The following is a 20,847-nucleotide window of genomic DNA, read 5'->3' on the forward strand; positions in this document are numbered from 1 at the left end:
TACTTTCTGTCTATTGCTAGTTCCTGGTAAATTGTAATAAATTACATGACTTTTAAAATGGTTCAATCATAAATTATGCTACGATACAATATTTGGTACATTAAGGGGTAAAACCATTGATCTGTATGTTCGTAACACTTGCCGATAAGATATGTAATGTTATTAAATTACTACACAAGTGTAGCCTAAAACTTCAATGGCGAGCTGCACGCTAATCTATTACATGGTATACCACTACAATAGTCTTCAAAACGTCTAATATAGTTGTCTGTGCTTATGGAATTGGATATTATGAAAAATTTTCTACTGTAAGTTATTTATAGTTCAACGATCCATATTTCATGCAAAGGAATTTTATAAACTATAGTGTTCGTGGTAATCTTACAGTGCTTCGATTTTATATCTATCCTGGATTTATATTGTAGTCAAAAGGGTATCAAAATAAATTGTCGGGTTTTTGATTAAATACTAAATTTATTTGATAAATCTAATAGCAATTAGTTACTGCTGTTATTAAATTAAATTAAAATATCATGATTTGATAAAATATATTAATTCAACTTTGTAGTATTCTTAAACTTCAGCAGTTATTGCTGAAACGATCAATGCACCACGTTAACATTCGATGTATTGATGGAATTTAAAAATAGCGGTTTCATATTGTCTATGTCAATAATTTCTACAGCTTAGTGCTGTCGGAAATTTTCTTTTGTCTATCGTCACATTCTAATACTTGTGCACCAGTCTCTGTATTATCGTAGACGATATCTTTTGATTGTATCGTGTGGTTTTCACCGTCTTTTGATACATGTTCTTCCTGTACTTCCTCTATGCTGGATAACTTTTCGTAGGTTCCACAATTATCTATCACTTTAGTTCTATATGGTAAAGATCTCATTTTTAAGTGCTCTTTCAACTGGATCAGTGTCTATCAACATTAATAGAACGCTTCAAAGTTATTCATTTAGAATTATATCGGACACTTACGGTTTTTTGGGTTTGTAATTTATTTCATATATATTATAACAGGCAAAGATCAAAAACTGAGAAATGAAAAAAAGATGATCATAATTATACGTGTGTCATAATTTTGCAATAAATCATACCAGTATTATATTTAGTCAGGCAATAATAGACACTTACCTGCAAAAGCGCCAGAAAACCGAATATCTAATATCAGAATTAACGAAAAGTAGTCGTAAGTAGTATTCTGTATTTGATTGACATTTAGCCCACTAAAGTGTACTTTGGATAGTAAAATTATTTTTATAGCTGGGACGGTATACAGTAATAATAATAAAAAACTGGTAAAATTGTTTGCGTAACAGCGTAAGACATTTGCTATAATTTTTATATTTCGCTCGTAATATTTTAGTAGGCAATGAAATATGTACTAGTTATTTTGATGCAGATTACTTTAAAACTACAAGCATCGTAGTGTCCGTGGTTTATCAAGTAACAACATACGCTATAAATTAAAGTTAAGCTAAAAAATCTCCACAGTTGTTTTATTAAATAAGGGCATCAATGAGTCATTATGAGTACACGCAGGCATTTATTTAACAAACCAGATACAACCTAAACAAAGAAATTAGCTTACAGAGCTTGTCCATGAAAATCCTATGGAAGTTACAGAAGTTAGAGAAGACCCAACACTTGGACCACAGATCGTTCTAAAACAGGAAGAAAACGGTTAATTAACTTTATTGTAGCTACTTTAGCAAAAATATCTCAGCTGTGAAAACATTTAAATCGGGTGATTTACCCCAGTGACTGGAAGACTTTGAACAATCCGGCTACCGAAGAATAAACACCTAGGTTATCGCCAATATCATTTTCACTATCATTTAAGAGAGACCGAAGTGAACTTTTAAATATGGGTTTGGTTCAATATTATTTACAGTTGCTACTGAATTACTGACTTTAAGTTATTATTTAAGTAAGTGCTTATTGCAATAGTTTCTTAAATTTACTCGAATTTGATAATACCATTGTAACTTAGAGTAAAATGTTTATAATAGAACCTTAAAAATATATTTACAGAAGTATTTTTGATAAGTTATAAGTAGGTAGTTGTTTCTTGATTACAATAAAATATAGGCAATCAAAAGCGAGTTATGAAGATTTTACGCAATTGAGCAGAAAACCTTGCATATCGAACCATCTCAGCACTCATTGGCATCATTACTGCACCAGCACCGACGCCATATAAAGCGCTACCGACCATAAAATGCCATAAAGTGCTAGATGTGGGTAAGGGACATTATATCAATTAGATACATTCAATAAATTTTTGTTAGGTAATCGATGATATCACAATGAGAGTAGTTAATTACAGGTCCGTACTTCATAAAATCGATAATATTTAAAATTTATCATCCAAATATAATCAAAAGTAAGAAATTTAGATTATTCTTACGGCTTAATCTTGAAATATGGAAAAGATCCCATCATTTGTAATGCTATTGCAATTAGGAAAAATCCCGACAAAATAAATTTTTTATAGCCCTAACATTGATAAAGATCAAGGATCAAGATATTAATATTTATTTCATCTAACAATTTTATGATTATTCATCATGGTTATATAAGCTGATGTTTCATTTTTATGTGAATAATAAGTTAAAAGTATTGCATTTTCCCATTTATATCAATAGGCACTGTATGGCTATTGTAAGTATAAGAACTATGCAACCTATTTTAAAAATTAGAGATGTTACTAACTGAACTTACGAAATAATCAGACGCAAATCCAACTGTAATACCAATTACTGCATAAGAAGTTGCTGATATTAGTATTATTGCCGCTGATTTTACAACATCCATATGAAACTATCAGCAGAATGAAAGATGTTCAGATAAGTATTTATTAGCCAATTAAGTAAGTTAATGACTGATAGTTTATCCATATGTCAATCTGCTTCTGAAGTAAAAAATTTAAGTTATAAAAGGTTGTAGATACTACAGCTGTGAACTTACGATTGTTAAACGAATCGAATAATTAGTTTCGATAAAAGTTTGAGACGCTACTTGAATAAATATGCCAAAACCTATAGTTACTCAATCAAGATGAATAATTTAGGTATAGCTAAAATAAACCATTATTTGTACCGTCCTTAAACTCTAAACTACATATCAAGCAATACTAATAAAAACTTTTGAGCTTACATAGTAAGATAATGTAAAAACTTTTAGATAACTTAATCATTGATTTCCATGGTGCAACATTGGCGTCTGTTAGATAATGTTAAGATAAAAGTTAATTTCAGTTTACAATTGTCAGTAGAATAACCGGAACTAGAAAGTGTAAGTTATTTATTGCAGGTTATCATGTTTACCGGCAACTTGTGGCAAGGTGTAAGTTGCTATAGGAGCAGTTAAAATCACAATGCTACCTATAACAAGAAATGGCATAGCGTATCCACCAGCCTAAAATTTCAGTAAAAGTGCGTAAATTTATAAATTACTTAAGCCAAAGCAATTAGTTTTAAATTAAAATAATAGTATTTCGGAGCAGTACTGTAAATTGGCAAAGAAACTAACTTTATAAAGCCCGGCACCTATTAAGGGTCCAGTAGCATATCCGATTCCAAGACAAGTTTCTATAAAGCCCTATACTCCGTAAATTAGCAGAATGCGATAACTTAAGCACTAAAATGTTCTCCATTTTGATTGAGGGTTTAAATCGCATTTTATTAAATTAAGTATGCATTGCATATGATTGTGATAAGTACACTAAGTGCCGGTAGCTTCTTTTCTGAGAATTCACACTACATACTAGGCTACGGCTTTGAGGTTAAAGATTTAGCTACCGAAAAAGATCTAACCTTGGCCGAAGCGATACGATCGCGATACAAAACGATAACTGTTGATTCAATGGCGACGCCTTGTATGGCCCCTCCGATGCCTTGAGTGAATCGAATAAGTAATGCAAAGACCAAAAAAGATATTCTGTCATCCATGAGGGTTAAAGTTCTAGAGAATGAAATTTCAATCCAGTTTAATTAATTACGGCTCATTTAAAAGTATTTTTTAGTATAAAATTAACGAACTCATGCGATAAAAATGTTAACAAAATTAGAAGCGCAATAATTACCCAAAGAGAATAGTGCAACCTCCTTCTATGGTCATTCCTGCCCAAAACATGTACTTCGAACCAATAGATGGCAACTAGGTAAGAAATGACTGTTTAAGTAAGTAGATCTAAAACCTGGAATACTAATAGTTTGATATAACATACTGTAGGATTTCCAATTTTAATCGCTACTCGTATACGCATATAATAAATTACTTAATCAACATCAGTATCACAATAGTATAGATATACAGTAAGTATTCTTATGTTGTAGATGACATGCGAATATTCCAATAATAAACGTGATGATTACCCTAAATGAAAGCGTTCGCATGCAAACTTCAAAAGCGTGTAGCAATCTTGTGAAGTAATTTTAAGATCGATAGCTATAGGCTATTACTTGATGTTATAATTAAACTATATTTTCGATTAATTCAATCATATTCTTACCAGGATTGCACATAAAGGTGAGCAGACAAATACAGCTGCAGGACTCATAGCAAAAATGACGCCAATTTCTAATACACTTAAGCCGCATTTAACCGCCTAGATATTTTGGCAAGAAATGGAGCTAGATGTTACAATGTGACTGAAAAACTGATAATTTGATTCATTAGATGTAAGCTAAGAAAATTGCTTTAGAACAATCATGTCAAATGCACAGATGTCATGTACTCTTTAGAGAAAAACAGCACGAAATAGACGGGAGTATCATTTTTATGGTTTCCACTCCATGACATGAAGCTATGCGTATGTAGTAGGACTGAATTGGAGATAATTTTATATTGTTGAGATTTATATCGTTACAATACAACGTAGTATGCAGAGAGTCTAAAATAAATATGGTACAATATAATTAATATTGCACATATTTTAGGTTTGATTAAATTAGCTTTACCTCACGAGGGAAAAATGGTACTGGCAAGCTATAAATAACGCCCCAAAGGCCATAAATAATGCAAATTAGAGCCATTGTACCACCCTTTTTACTTGCTGTATATTTTTTACTATTAGCCATTGTATTTTTTGGAAAATTTTAGACCAGCTTATAAATTTCCTATCTGAAAACATATAATAGTAAAAACATCTTTAAATTTTGCTGCGCAGTTATATATGCAATTTTAGCTTGTAAAGCCAAAGGACATTGCCATATAATTTCAGTTAATTAAATTTATAAAGCTAAACAGTAAGCAATTTTAATATTGGTATTAGGTATGTTTTATCTTTAAACCTTTTTACCTTAGACGATAGATTCTACAGTAATTAATTGGTTCTGAATCTGTACACATGAACTTATGGATCGTAGATAAATCGTATAAATAACGATTACGGAGTAAACCAGTGTGCCAAAAGATTTATAGAAGATATTATTGCAAGATACCGGCGATAATCTATACTGTATTTAGCAATATGACATGCTATCAGAAAGTTAATTATCGAAATACTTGCAAGTAGTATTTTCTAATTGCATATATATTACTAGAAGTAATTCTACTGCAACAGTTGGGGTTTTGTTTAAGAGAGATCTTACTGAATTATAATACCGGTATGTGATAAAATAGACAAATTACAGGTTTTTCAAATATAGTATCACTTTAGTTGCGACGGAAATAGTTGTCAAAGATATTTACTCCACCTTATCTATATGAGTTAAAATAGAAGTAATTGTATAAGAAATTTTGGGGGCTTAATTGGAAAAAAATCAAAATCATCCAATCCATCTCTCTTCATATTTTTATCGCCGCCAATGTATACGGGTTGGCTTATCGCGGTAATGTATCAACTGCCATTGTAATGGTAACATTGGATGAATTTGGATCTTAATTGGATACTATCTATTACAGCCTGACATAAAATATTAGATCTGATGACTCTATCACAGAGGTGTCGAAGGTTTTGCTATTGAATTGGTCTTCGTTTACACGTTTTAGATATAAACAGCTTGCTATGCACGTTTTGTGGACTCGTTAAACTCTTGGTAGATCATGAATGAGTGAGTTGCTTTGTGTACGTAAATGACAAATGTGCGGAAGTCAAACTATTGAATGGTTAGACCCTAGGGACCAAATTACTTAAATATTGGCCCCAATGAATAACTTTTCTATTCACTTTACTGCTTTTAATACTGTTATCGAATATTCAAAGAACACCGTGATATAAAAATAATTTAGTTATAGTATATTTAAAGGACGAAGCTTCAATTAAATGTAATATTAGGAGTAATGACTGCATAAAACTGAAAACACGGTTCTCATCAAAAAGTTAATCTATGGCTACAAGAACGATTTAAATTTAAACTATAGTAGTTTCAGAGGTTTCTCGAAAATTGACTTTTCCGTGATCAATACATAATGTAGTCTACGCCATATTACTATAAATTAAATACAGCAGATATAGTACTTGGTCTTTCACATCGATTTTAGAAATAAATACTTAGCAAAGTTAATCATATTGTGCTACACTCAATAAGTGTGATTAAGAAAACTAGGCAAACCAGTTGATCTGTCTGTATTCTTATTGACAGAGAATAGATTATGATATCCTTGTAACTACTTACGAATATGGAAGTTTTCTGACCTTTGAATTAAAATTGGCTGGTTATATCATAAACTTTTTCGATCCTTAAATACTAAATTATAGCTATAAAATTAATTTCTAGTTTACAAGATTTATACGAAATTTTTCGATTTGCTACTACCGTCACGCGAAAATCGTTAACTAAAATCACATAATAGCACCATTTATCTTGCATAAAAGACTTATTCTACCTATATAGTTGTAACATTGTACTGTAAGTCATAATTAGTAATGTAAATTAGCGGCAAGACATTGTTTGCTCTATATGGGTCTCTATTCTCTCTGACTATGGTTACTATAGCGACTTTTCGAAGCATGTATTGTGGTATTAATCCTGTTGCGTCATTGTAAGTAATGGGTGTATGGCGATAAATAAAGCAGAGCCGATCAAATTATATAAGAAATAATAGTTGGCGGATTTCAATTGACTCTTCCGATTTCTTTGTCTGTGAACGTAGTAATTAAACAGTAAATAATCGAGTAGTGCCCTTAAAATGTGTAGGTTGGGCAGTAGGCAATAGAAAATCAACATTCTAGCTGCTATATTCCTCCACTGATAGTTCATTGAGTAGAATCTGTCAATGAATGGCGTATCAACAAGTGCTGATGTGAGCAAAATTTTTAATTGCTACGACCACCAATACGTTCAGGCTATAGCATTTATTGCTGATGCAATGACTTACGTTAACGTTCATTATCAAAATTTAGATATGGTTCCTAATATAGTGTACAGTAGTAGACTTAAATTAGTTATTTGCAGTTGTACTTTAGTTCATAAAATGGGCAGTATTAAAGGCCTGTGGAGCGGCTAGCGTGGAGAATTGATGAGTTTTGAGGTTTTGATTTTGTTACAAGTTGTAAACGTTTCGTGTATGGATTAGTTGTGCGTTCAGTTATTCGTCGGTAACTTCTAATTTTTGAGCTCAATAAATTGGAAAAATTAACAAATCTACAAGTCCTATCTTCAATTTCGATAACTAACAAACGCTTCTGTAACTTTTTGCACACAGGATTATCAGTGAAAGAAAACTTAATTACGTTTCTCAAAGCTAATATTTAAACTTGACAAATTGTTAAATATGTTGCAAAATTAATTAAATAATAATATATCACTTGTCTACTATTGCTTAGTAAATACTTGTAATTTGTCAAGAAAGAATTCTTTACATAAACCATATACATTGTTATATTGATGTAAAATAGAGATTTATTTCTTACTATTAGATTATCGAAACTGGCAACAGGTAACAATGAGTACGTTACTGACATTTTAGAAAGAATTGATTATATTACCACAATCGTAGTTATTGGGAGAAACACATTAAGAAACGCGTTAACTGCGAAATAAATTATTTAATAGATGATTAAAGGCTTAAATAACTAGTTTGTAGCTTGGTTGAATGTAATATACTTCCTTAGTCAGTTAAGATTCTTTATAAAATAAGTTCCACGGAGGATAATGAAGCAAGCACTATTAATTAAAATTATAGTAAAGGAATTAGCTACTGGTCGACATTAACATAACGAGTATACTGTTTACTAATTCCTAGTGAACGATTTCCAATATTTTGTAGTGGACAGTTACTATTTTCGTTCAATTACCTCGCAAAAAGCGAAAATACTAAATGTTTTTGCAGAGAAGCTTTCAATGGCAAAGAAAGATATTTAGCGATTCACTATATGTCTGATATTGGCGCTTGTACTATTTTTGATATTGTGCACTTAATGACCGTACGCAAACCTACCAGTTTTATCTGCTAGAGGATTTTTAAAATGTAAGATTAGCTGATATCTAAGTTCTAATTAATTTTATTGCTAGAGATAGTAAAGTTACCATTCTTAACGGCCATAAATCTTATCGCAGCCTAACTGCTCATAATACGGTCCTTATATCCTGTTTTAAATTATATAACTAACAAGACAATTATTAGTTAACAATATGTGTTAAGGAGAATTAGATTAGGAGTACCTGCTGCTGAGTAATTAGAGTTATTAAGTTAAATGCACGGCCATCAAATTGGTTTTAGTAATTAGCTAGCTTGCCTTGCTAGCTCATAAAAATCTTAGCTGTAGCAGAGACATTAACGTTAAGTCGACCCTTTAAAGCTTCATTCTGTTATGACCAAAGAAATTTTAGAAGTCGGGCATCTGAAGATTTTAAATATAAATTAATTCGTTTGGATTTGTTTGAATGTATTTGTATCTTTTAATGGTAAATAACTATTCCATTTTAAAGTTATTACGCGCAATTTAGTATTTCGGTAGTGGCAGATATTAAGATATTAATATGTTGAGTGACTAGCCTAATTTGTAGCAAGGCAGATACGGCTGAATATTTTTAATTTCTGATTTGAGCTAACCCATACCTTATAAACTTGGGTAGGGATAAGCGTTAACCAACAGAGAATTTCAGCTAGTATATTTTTTAATGAAAAGAAAATTTGGCTAAAACTACACGTATAATGAAATACTTAACATCTAAAATGCGCCCTGTAGTATTTCTTTTATAGCCGGCCATATATGAAAATATAAAGTCACTACACTCTTGGAAAGTAATCTGATTACGTTTATCATTCTCAGGTGCAACCCCAAGAATTGCTAAGGCTCAAACACGGCTAGATCGGGAAATACTACATTACCATTTGAATATTAGAAAGAGCTTGTACAGTATTTAAGCTCAATAAAATTAAACTTAATACGATAGCTCTAAATGATTACATCAGTAATTGAAGTTCATCATTAAAGCCGAGTTTAGTATATAAGTAACTATGTCCTTGATATAATGGCTTGTAACGAAATAAATTGCAATTTTTTGTTACAATCATAAAAATAAGACTCAAAGGTTGGAAAGTGAAAACTGTAGTTAAATGACAAATTTATTTCAAAGTTGCAATAAATTTGTGTTCATGTTAAATCATATGAACATCTTTATTGTACTGTGCGATATCTAGACATTCAAAAGTTAAAAAATAAATAAATTGTCCACCATATAGTCGTATTATTTTTACGTGAAGAAATTCTTAATCAAATTATGTTGTCAACGTAAAATCAAATCCAGCATTTCGGAATTTCTTTATTAGAAAATGTTTCGAAAACTAGCTGCTTACTATACTGTATGAATAAAACCAGTGAAAATGTCGTGATACTAGCATAGGATCTTAGGATTGCAACAAATGCTGAACTTAAGAGTTATATCCTGATGTATATATTACAGTAGCTAAGTTTTGCTTCAACTACTATCTTTTAGCTTCGTCTTCTAACAAATTCGTCTTCTCATTATTTTCTGTTTCATGGTCTTCCACAGTTTCTTCGAGGCTTTTAAAATAAAAATCTGATAAGAAGACTAGAAAATTTAAGGTACGGCCCGTGCCATGGTAATATATCTTACCTGTCTTTACAATATTTGCGCTCCCAAATCGTAAAAACCATTAGTAATAGCCCTTAAAGACAATAAAGTACAAATAATATTGATGTGCTGAAAGCTATTATTATTGTTTAAAATCCTTACGGTAGGTGAACTAAGCAACCACTACTACCTTAGCTCGCAGTTTCAATACCGATAATTGTTGAATATTATTTTAAGGAGACTTACTTCAGCAACGAGAACGAAACCAAGTACCTGTAAACAATAGTAACAAAGGTTAGATAAAAATAAAAAGATTTATAGCATACGCACCTGTTATATTGGAGTATTTATAGACTTTAATTTATCCTATGTAGTCATACCGATGAAGACCAATCAAAACTGATACTATCTAGGGTATTAAAAGATCCTCCAATAAAAGGCCCTACTATTTCACTGCGAAAAAGCGAATAAAGTAAAATGGGATAAGGGAATTTATACAGAAACGTCGTAAAATAAAAATAGATATGCAGTCCATAAACCGTATATACACTACAGTGTTACATTCGGTCTATCATACCCTAATGAGAAAAATGCTGAAACCAATCCTGAAATTACTGAAAATACTACAAAATCGTTTCCGATGTTTCTCTTTCTATGAATTTGAAACACATATGTGAAAAAATATAGCGTAGTAAGCTATGTTAACTGCTAGCAAAAACTCTATTAATACGGTATACATTATGTATACTAACTTGGCAGCTTCAATCATATCTGGAAAAACTGGAGTAAAGACCATTCCGAGACCGATACCAAGAAAGATCAAAGAAATAATCGATAGCCACAGTTTCCTAAGATTTATTTAAAACAAGATATTCATGTTCCATCTTTCAATATTTTGGAAATAAAATACTAACAGTGACAGATGTAAATAAGGTGCTGGTCCGACAAATTAAAACGAAACTCCAGCGAGAAGACAACCTAGGACAATAAACGGCCGGTATCCCTATAGATTGAAACCAAGAAAATACACGATATTAGTAAAATTTGTTTACAGCTAAGCGAAAATAAATCTAATATCTTGTTATTGCCTTATATAACTCATATGGTACACGTTAAAACTAACCCACTTATCAGACAGCCTTCCAGCCACCGCTGACATAACACCATAAGCACCTGAAGGTGCCAAAAATACCAAACCTATGCCCGTTGGGGTGAGCTTAAGCTGGTGGGGTTCAAAATTTCGATATTATATTCAATATTAATTATAGATACAGTTTAATAAATTCATTTCAGATAGAAAATGATATGAATTTTACTGATTACCAGCATTAGTAATTTTATGTAATCGGTCCAAGATTTTGATATCATTTAAATTTACTTACAGGTTTAAGATGGAGGGCCAAGCTAGGATCGAAGAACGTTATAGCAGCTATGCAAGATGCTATTGCAAAGCCTGTAAGAAGAAAAACATAGAGATATCATTTGCTTATAGTACAAATGTCTTACAAGCTTAATGTATTATAGTATTTAGTATCTTTATACTTTACTTTAGTTTAATTACTTAGTACGGTGATATGTGGAATTCGAAGAATAATTTTCATAGAGTTCCATGCTGAAACTTTAGGACCTGATTCTGTAATTGGAAAGCAGATTTATATGTAAATAGCGCCCTAAAGATGTTGAAATTATTTTTATTCTGAAATTAAATGGATAGAATCATTCATAAAATGAATCACAGCCTAAAGTTACATACCCCGAATGGATGGCATAAAGATGAGAAGGACGATTGCACTGGCAGCCATAAATCCTCCAGTTACGATGAACGGTAATTTAAAATCTCCAACCTGGGAAACATGTACATTAATATTAGTTTTTTGAACTCAATGTTACTCTGCATTAGCGTTATTTGCCTCTTCTTCTATTTAGCTAATGTACGAGTAAGAATAATTAGTTTAAGAATATGCAAAGATGTATAAAATTATTGTCTAACCTGATATAGTAAGCCTCGATTAATGGTCCAAGCGCTGCACCTAAGCTAGTAAATACTTCCAAACTTCCCTATTTACATTATTCAAACGAAATTAATTTCGATATATTACTAGTACCGTATTTAATAAGGGTATTACAAGTTAGAATACTATAACTACGCTGTATATTACTGTACCAGTGCTGTAGCCATCGATTCTTGAAAAAGGGAAGCAGCAACAGCAAATGTAGCAGTTTGATAAGCGGCTACTGTAATTCCCTGCACGGGCCCGAACAATGATACAAATGGCTACAAATATCGATGAACTTGGAATAATGGATAAAAACCTAACATAAAAGGTTAATGAAAGAAATTGTTAGCGATGATAAGATCACTGGCATGTATAACAACCGGACCTAGCTTGGAATGTTGTAAATGTTGTAAAGAAAGGTAAAGTTATCATTATTATACCCGAACATAATGGTGCAGCAAGCTTCAGTAAACATTCCGGTAAATAAAAGAAACTTTGGCCCTACTTTAGGCAACTACATGTTATAAAATAGATCACTTTCAATATATAATAATGCTAATCAGATGATATCAAGTAAAATTTAAGAACATGAGAATTTTATGAAGTCAATTCATACTAGAACAAGTATGGCTACAAAGCAAAGCCGCCATAAAGAAAATTTACCAGTATTCCAAAGAATGGCGATAATAAAAATACCATGATCGGATAAATTGAAAAGATAACGCTAACTAGAATTGGCTGCACGTCTTTTTCCGCAGCCTAAAATTTAAATCAAATGATCCAGTATGGAAAAAACTGCAGATACTACAAAGTCAATTAAGCATTTTAAAACGATGATAATCCATCGATTTCTTTCAGAAATAATAACTGAAGGGCCTTTCGACACAACCTTTACCGTCTCATTCTCATCTTTTGGGCTATCGATGTTTTGCTTTGCCGACTCCATTTCGTGCTGATCCTGTAGAAATACAAACTATGGTCGTTTATATTGAAATTTTAAGAACATTAATAAAATTGATTAAGTCTATAGTATTCGTAAGTGAAGTTACCAGTGATTACAGTTAATTTATCTACAGTGATGGCCGACAGTGAAGTTATCAACCCCAGATTATTAGTGAAATATTAGTAGTACAGTATCAGGTATAAAAATAACTAATAATAATTAAACGGCATAATGTAACGATAACATAGATAGAATTGCCAATCTTGGCCTTAACTAGAAAGATATGGCGTGAAATGGTTCCTAATTATCAACCTGAAGGACAATCGCTAATATGTTTGTAATACCGATTGATCCAGTTCTTATACTACTGATAAATAATAACTTAGAGATCCTCTAAAAAGCCAACTGTCGTTAGCGATTTGAAGAGATGAATTAGTCCAGTATTTCACGTTGTCTAATGATAATAGCTGTTCTAGTAGGATTGGTTACTATAGGAAGATTTGTCTCTAATAGCAATCTACTATAGCTGTTTGTACCAGCTTACAAAGAATCTATCCTACTATGGCAATGCTATCGTAATTACAATTGAATTAGATAATATACCGTACTAAATAAACACTGTGGTCTAACCAATTTAAGATCTAAAGCTAACAAGGCGAACTGCTTTATCAGATGGCTTCCAAGAGCTTCACGTGTTAAGGAAAGACTTTCTAATAGAGTCCTTAAATTGCTCAGCGTCCGATGCTGTCTTGTCTTAGTGCTTTAGTGCGCGCATATATTTGGTTATTTCTGTTGGAATCTTTATCCAAATAAAGTACAGGGATGTATTGTACTGTAGATCCGATACATTTACAGTCCGTAAATTAGTCATCGGGTATAGAGCGCCGTGAGGAAATTATAAACGTAACGTTACACTTTATTTTAAATTTTCATAATAAATTAATACTTAATGTATTTCAGTAGCTAGTAGCCATAGCTATTGTTAGGCTCTTAGCGTTCATTAGATATATTATTGAATGAATTTATTTATTTTATTATACTGTGATTGTATAACAATGTTCTTAAACTACCAGTACATTACTCTGATATAGTTAGAAATATGACGTAAGCATCGAGTGAAATTAACATATCTACTTCGTATTAGTTAGAAGAGCTGATTTAGCTACCGATTTAATTGAGCTAAACGATTACTTAAGTAATATCGTGATTATTATCTCAAGTAATATAGTATTCACTATGCAGAATTGTGGACTAGCTAGGATATAAGAGACAACTTTGAGGAAAGGTCTGCTTTCATTACCAACGATAAATGTAATTGATAATTATCTAATCCTGAACTATAATAAAATATTATGAACTCAAAATTAGTTCTCACTAATATAGTAGATTGTAAATCATAAAGTGCTTTAAAAACTCCAAATATCGAGTATTTCCTAGTGTAGATATGCTAATCGAACGATCTTTATTTAATACAGATAGCAATTCTTTCTATCATGAACTGAATTTTTCTAACAATAAGTAATAAAGTAAAAAGATGCTAGTCACTTTTTAAAATTTTGACCCAAATACGTGTACGTTTAATAGGACCGAATGACAGATTATAAATTTCTTACACAACAGGTAATTATTTTTATCAGTTATATTTTATTTTGTGATTAGAATAATAAGCTAATAATTATGTATAATCAGCGGCTTGATAAGAATCACTACATTTAGTGTCGGTCGTTGGAACATTTTTGGTAATACCATATTTAATGTGGGTAACACTAATTAGGAACCCACACTATTCGTTTGTCCACACTAATTGCCGTAGGTAGTGTAGCTGTCGAATTTTCAACGGCTGTATTTATTTCCCAAGCAGTCATCCTGTGGATATAAATATTATGTTGCCTATCATCACAAACGAATCATTTGGCTGCTCATTATATTCTTGTTAATTCGCTCAATACATGACGTTAGCAAAGATAGGTTCAATAATGTTATATTATAAATTCTAGAGATGATAGTTATTACGATGTATTAAATATCTAAATGTTTGTAAAAGCAGCGATTATATTAAAACTGTAGAAGATCAAAAATATCACAAAGAATAGTATGGCACTTGAGAGCGAACCTGTCGCAATTTTATACTTTCTTCAAATAGCGAATCGCTAGTCAACTCAGAGTTATTTTTCCATTGCATTAGTAGCCTTCGAAACGTATTCAGTACTATCGCTTGTGCTATATGTAACATCACCAGATGTCTCTTTCGTTATTTTCTGTTTTAAAAGAGTTTGTCTTGTTTCATCGTCGATCTCATCAGATTGGAGTTTTCTAATAAATATAATATCGTTCCAAAAGTACAGAATTGATTCTAGTAGACTTAGCAGAGAATGCAGTAAAGCTCTATCAAGTAAGTTTCTAACCTTTTACTTTTGCATTTCTCGTATAAAAGATAGCAAGAAATCACCAATGCCTATAATTAAATGGTAAAGGCTTTTAAACCAGGAAAAGCAGACAGTGTTGGATCTCTTTTAAATGTAAGTGTGATATATACAGTAAGTTAGAGAACGTAGGTACCCATTTAGATAATGTAAGACATTCTGTGGTTATTAATTTTATTGCTTTAAAAGTAGCAACCGAAAATAGCTGCAACCTCTTTAGTTAAGATAAGAATACAGTAGTTAAAAATACCAGATTATAAATTTTTGTCGAAATCCATTACCCAACGATAGGATTAATGTTTACTTAAAATTTTTTAATTTTTTGAATATATATTTCCAGATGGAAATAATATTTAATAACTTATGAAATTTTGAGGCTCTTATCTAGAAACTTAGCTGCCAGAATTATATCGGAAATACGAATTTGTACGGTACTTATAAATTTTAGATGAGTTTACACCAAGCACTACATACAAGATTTGATCTATAACACTCTCATACTCTACGATCATTATATTTATAGCTAAGATAAGATTCTTCAAGTTTTCATCTTATGCTTCGTTTTGCTACTGTACAAGTTATAGCTGTCAGCAATGATTTAATTCATCGAATTAAATATATTTATGTTGCGTTAATTATTTGACTTACGTGAGCGAATAGGATATAGCCGAGGAGCTAACATAAGCATAAATTATACTACTTTGAGTTCATAATTTTAAGTCATGTTACAATCGGCACTCTGAAATAACTTACAGATGAAGTCCATGGAAACCCAAGTTTAGGCACGACAATGAGAGCTTCTCCAACTATAGGGCCTATAATTAATCTGTAAATATCGTTAAAAAGACTGCTGTAGTTTCTTCAATCCTATCGCCATCACTCCCTTTCTCTTTTCATTCGAATTAGTATGAATTTAAATTTAACGGTTAAAATTATTATCAACTGCGAAGATTACCCGAGTGCCTGGGCTGCTTTAAATAATCCAGATCCTACGGAATAAGTTGCCAGGTTGTCACCGATATTTTTGTTTCTACAGAAAGAAGAAAAAAATTTACTTTCATACAATTGTAATTATTTAATAATTTTTAAGATATTTTATTTGCATTACTTTCCATACATGCACGAGTAGATTTTAGACGATACAGCATCTACTGCATTATTCTTGGTTTTATTATAATTATTAGAGTGCACAATATCGCTATTGATACGGACTTACGCTGCAACGCTTAATAATTCTGCGAAAGAAGGCATAAATAGGAAATTTGTTCCAATACCATAGATAATAAGTCCAATTACTACTAGCCGCATATTCCTGGTAGGAGCAATATTACTTTATTATTTTTTATCACTTAACGGAGATTGTGACAAAACTGCCCTTTCTGGGTCATTTGAATGGCTGGGATATGACTTACAATGGAATTTTCCAATATGGCGCCGGAGCAAGCAATTGCAGGGATATTGCCATAATAATTAATCCAGCGACTACAAATTGTCGATAACCCTAGGATAGGATGTAAATGAATTATTTTTACTGCTGTGTGGATAGAATGTGCTCGTAACTAGAGAAATTTAACACAGTTGGCAACAATTAATAATGCAAGATTACGTATCGATCAGCGGCCATTCCCGTCATTATAGCTATAAGAGCATAGGTGCCAGCGGGAATCAAAAACACCATTCCAATTTGTAAATACGTCAAATTGAGCTAACGATAATTCAATAGAAAGAAAAATATGGAATAACATGACAAATATTTAATAAACATGACGCTTTTACTCTCAAATAATTTCAGTCGAACAAAAATGATTTAATCTCATTTTTAGCAATAGTGATGATTAATTCCGTTTTAAACAAATTCCAAGGGATAATCGGGTAACCTTTTTGATATGAATGGAATAATTAATTTCCAAAAATGTCAGTGTCATAATACCCAGACAAACCGCAATACCTAAAATCAGATCCAACGAAACAATGATAAGATAGCAATTATCATGTAGTTGTTACGATTATTTGTTTTCTATTACTGCCAGGCCAAGAACGCTTTCTGCTATACTAACAAATAAGATAAACATATGGAATCTTGCAGAATTTCTTCATAATTTTAGTAGTTGATACACTTTCATCTAGTTGACAATAAAAATTTTAGATTTTATTGGCGATGTAGTCGCGAATGTACGGCTGCCTTAATGGATTCATAATAATTTGCGATAGAGTTGTTGAAATAACCTTTCGCTTAATTATATCGTACTGATGATAGTTAGACAGTTAATTAGATATTCTTAATAAAGATAGAGTAGCAGTGCATGCCTAAATAGTTTACCTTTAGAAACAGGTATGAAGTAAGCAACTATTGGTGCCATACCAACCATAAAGCTTCCTACAATTGTAAAAGGTAGTATAAAGCCTCCTACCTAGAGATTGTATTTGTTAATTCTTGTTAGTAATCACTTAAGTAGAGGTGTCTTAAATGTATTATATACGTATATATGTGAGCATATATATTAAACGCAAGGTAGACAAGTTTAAAGGGCAGTATATTATCTACGAAGTGGTCTCGAATCTGCATCAAACTATTTTTTTATTCTAGTTAAAAGCCTATACCGGATACTGGCAACTGATTAAATATAACTTTATTAGTCGACTGTTTAGTAAGCAATTCCCTAGTTTTTATTTGCCTTTACACAGTGATAGTGAATATACTATCCGTAATTATTGTATCAATTTAAATCTCGAATTATTTTACTATGTTTAAGAACAAAAGTTTGTCTTTATAATATTATTTTTAAGGTCGATCAACATTAATCGTTATTAGTAATACCGTAAATAGTACTCCCCCAATTGGAGGCCCAATTGCGTATCCTAAGCTACTAAATGTTTCGATAACCCCCTATCAATTATATAAATGAGATTAAATTATAGTTAGAGATTTTAAATATAACCAAATGTGAGAGCTTAGGGCATTTTTCATTCCATTGTAAATTGAAATACACGGATTACAATATGATTTTGATTTTAATTGAAATTCTTGACTCAACTATTCCGTAAACTACAGTATAATAGATAGTAACAAAACATGGTAAAATTCAAAAGTATACTGCATAGCAAATGTTTAACAATTTCTACTAGATTTACAGTTATTTAATATAGCTCTTGACGTACCATCGTTGTAGCTATAGATTGACGAAACAATGAAGCTACTATACTATAAGCTGCAGTAATATAGCAGGCTGCCCCTAATCCTTGTACAAATCGCAGTATTATAGCTAAAATAAGAAAAATCTTTTTGTCACTGATCCAATTTAGAAACCTAAGAGTCGACATAAAAACGATAAAAATGTGGTAACATAGTCGCAGTCAATATTATGCATCATCTACTAATTTAGAATCGAAGGTCAAGGCTAACCCAAAAAGGATAGAACATCCACCTTCTATGGTTAATCCAGCCCAAATCATATACCTGGAGCCTATGGATGGAACCTAATAGACATTATTTATTGTTCATTGATTATTAAAATTTAATAATTTGGAATAACATTTTTTTAAAGGCTAGGATTTTAAGAAATCGCCACAGATGCACATCTTATTCTCGGTGATGTAGCATCTCACGGTAAAACTCTTCTACTAACACAAATATTTTCTAACACTACAATACAGTAGAGACAGAGTATTAAGACAATAATTTCAGTTTTATAATCAAGCTCAAATACTGCTTACAAACTCTTTGTTGAGAATGATCTTTTCTAATTAATACCTACCATAAGACCAAATATTGGCGAACTTATAAACATAGCTAAGGGATATACAGCGTAGACAAAGCCAATTTCGTTTAAGGATAAACCTTTCTTTATAACCTGTGCACCAATAAAAACCGGAGAAATTGCGTGTAATCACTGTATAAAGTTAGCATAGTACTTTTACTTTAATTTGATAGTGGTCTAAACACCATCGCACAAATTAACACTAATTTGTAACAAAACTTATGTATGATATGTGGAATAGCTATTATTATATAGTTTGGACTAAAATTATAGCATCAACCATCTTTAAAGGAATATCAGTGTTTAGTAAAGTACTACCATCTACGCGCTAATAGTAATCATTAAAATGATGAAAGAGTTAAGGAGCTAAAGTTTCTATGTTTTAACATTCCACACTGATACTACCCTTAATAGCCTGAATTAGCGATAACACTTAATACATGTTAGCATTTTTAATTTTCAGTAATCTAGATGATGAGTTAATAAAACTGTCAATCTATACTACAAATTTATCGAAACAGCAATTAAAATGTCATTTGATATTATTTACAATAAAAGTACTGGTATCTCCCAATATTTCCAACCTCTGTCGCAAAGAACGGAACCAATAAACTATAAAGAGATTGAGCGATCAAGCTTAATAGGCATAAAAATACGGTGGTTAACATTCGATATCCTGGTAACTGGGTTTTGTCGGGCTCCATGATAGTTGAATCCATAAAAATAACAGATTTCTTCAAGATCTAGAATATTTTTAGTGACAGTAGCGATCGATGAAAATTAATAATCTGACGATCAAATTCCATGCAGGAGTAACAGTATACAGTTTTTAGATTGATAAAAGATAAATATACAATATTTCAACTGTAAGATTGCATTAGACCATGACGTACTCTTCAATTAACGTGTAGGTGTATATTCATAGGAGTAGAGTTATACAAACTAAGGTTTAACTGTTTATTGAACTAGTATTAATTACCAAATCTATATTAATCTTTGGTAATCAGTCGATCTGTCAGTACTATTATATCTAAATTAACAATGTTTTTATTGAATCTAGTGTTACGAATTTAAACAAAGGTAAAATAATCTTTAAATCGACCATTTTTCCTTACGATACATTATACAAATGTTTTGTTTTGAAATTAAGATATTTACAGTACGGTAGTGATGGAGGTTGGGATTGTATTGAGATAGCTAGATTATAGAGTAGCATCAGTGAAGGAATTTAAATATTAATTCTACAAAAATCTTTAAGAATGAATTAATAAATTCTAAACTTCTTATGAGATTAACCGTGTTTGTAGTATTGGCTGTTTACTATAGTAAAAAATTGAATCTTATTTGTAAGACTTCGAGACCCTAAAGCTGAATTTTTCATTTCAGTGATATTCTGACACTAAGATGCTATACTTTTTCCGCAAACAGCTGAAATCTTCCATTAGGGCACGGTAATCAAAGTGTCAATTATTCTCTCTGATTTTTTTAATCAACAAATATTCGTTTATTTATTATCAAACAAATATATCTGCATATGCGAATATTTACTAATCATTTAAAAGTACTAGAAGATTATATATTTAGCTTATTTTAGATTATAAGATAGTCTTGCTATTTTCTAATAGTGACTTATTCATATTGATAGTTACTTTAATGGAGCCTTGATAGTATGGGTCCTATAGCAGTTATTGTACGGCAACATTACTAATGAAGATGGCATGCATATGC

General features: G+C 31.4%; 3 protein-coding genes across 3 annotated transcripts; all 3 read right to left on the bottom strand.

Moving 5' to 3' along the window:
• Window positions 1-679: 679 nt before the first annotated feature.
• Window positions 680-5,093, bottom strand: TRIADDRAFT_58955 (uncharacterized protein; the record flags this gene model as incomplete). The annotated part of the gene is made up of 14 exons (XM_002115088.1): window positions 680-928; window positions 1,144-1,170; window positions 1,601-1,673; window positions 1,766-1,840; window positions 2,148-2,243; window positions 2,420-2,508; window positions 2,734-2,832; window positions 2,980-3,050; window positions 3,169-3,234; window positions 3,339-3,429; window positions 3,828-3,975; window positions 4,097-4,170; window positions 4,526-4,621; window positions 4,974-5,093. The coding sequence occupies 14 exons, from the start codon at window positions 5,091-5,093 to the stop codon at window positions 680-682; spliced, it is 1,374 nt and encodes a 457-aa protein (XP_002115124.1).
• A 4,607-nt stretch (window positions 5,094-9,700) lies between these two features.
• Window positions 9,701-12,941, bottom strand: TRIADDRAFT_58956 (uncharacterized protein; the record flags this gene model as incomplete). The annotated part of the gene is made up of 11 exons (XM_002115089.1): window positions 9,701-9,763; window positions 10,245-10,271; window positions 10,379-10,451; window positions 10,576-10,650; window positions 10,751-10,846; window positions 11,122-11,171; window positions 11,381-11,451; window positions 11,752-11,842; window positions 12,163-12,243; window positions 12,659-12,754; window positions 12,891-12,941. 11 exons carry the CDS (start codon window positions 12,939-12,941, stop codon window positions 9,701-9,703), a joined length of 774 nt encoding a protein of 257 aa, XP_002115125.1.
• A 1,763-nt stretch (window positions 12,942-14,704) lies between these two features.
• On the bottom strand, window positions 14,705-19,823 carry TRIADDRAFT_58957 (uncharacterized protein; the record flags this gene model as incomplete). Its single annotated transcript, XM_002115090.1, has 14 exons — window positions 14,705-14,804; window positions 15,344-15,393; window positions 16,010-16,036; window positions 16,115-16,187; window positions 16,317-16,391; window positions 16,578-16,673; window positions 16,774-16,862; window positions 17,239-17,309; window positions 17,682-17,772; window positions 18,180-18,248; window positions 18,521-18,668; window positions 18,765-18,838; window positions 19,117-19,212; window positions 19,704-19,823. The coding sequence occupies 14 exons, from the start codon at window positions 19,821-19,823 to the stop codon at window positions 14,705-14,707; spliced, it is 1,179 nt and encodes a 392-aa protein (XP_002115126.1).
• Window positions 19,824-20,847: the final 1,024 nt, after the last annotated feature.

The sequence above is a fragment of the Trichoplax adhaerens genome, genomic scaffold (assembly GCF_000150275.1).
Source record: "Trichoplax adhaerens TRIADscaffold_9 genomic scaffold, whole genome shotgun sequence".
Taxonomy (NCBI): domain Eukaryota; kingdom Metazoa; phylum Placozoa; class Uniplacotomia; order Trichoplacea; family Trichoplacidae; genus Trichoplax; species Trichoplax adhaerens.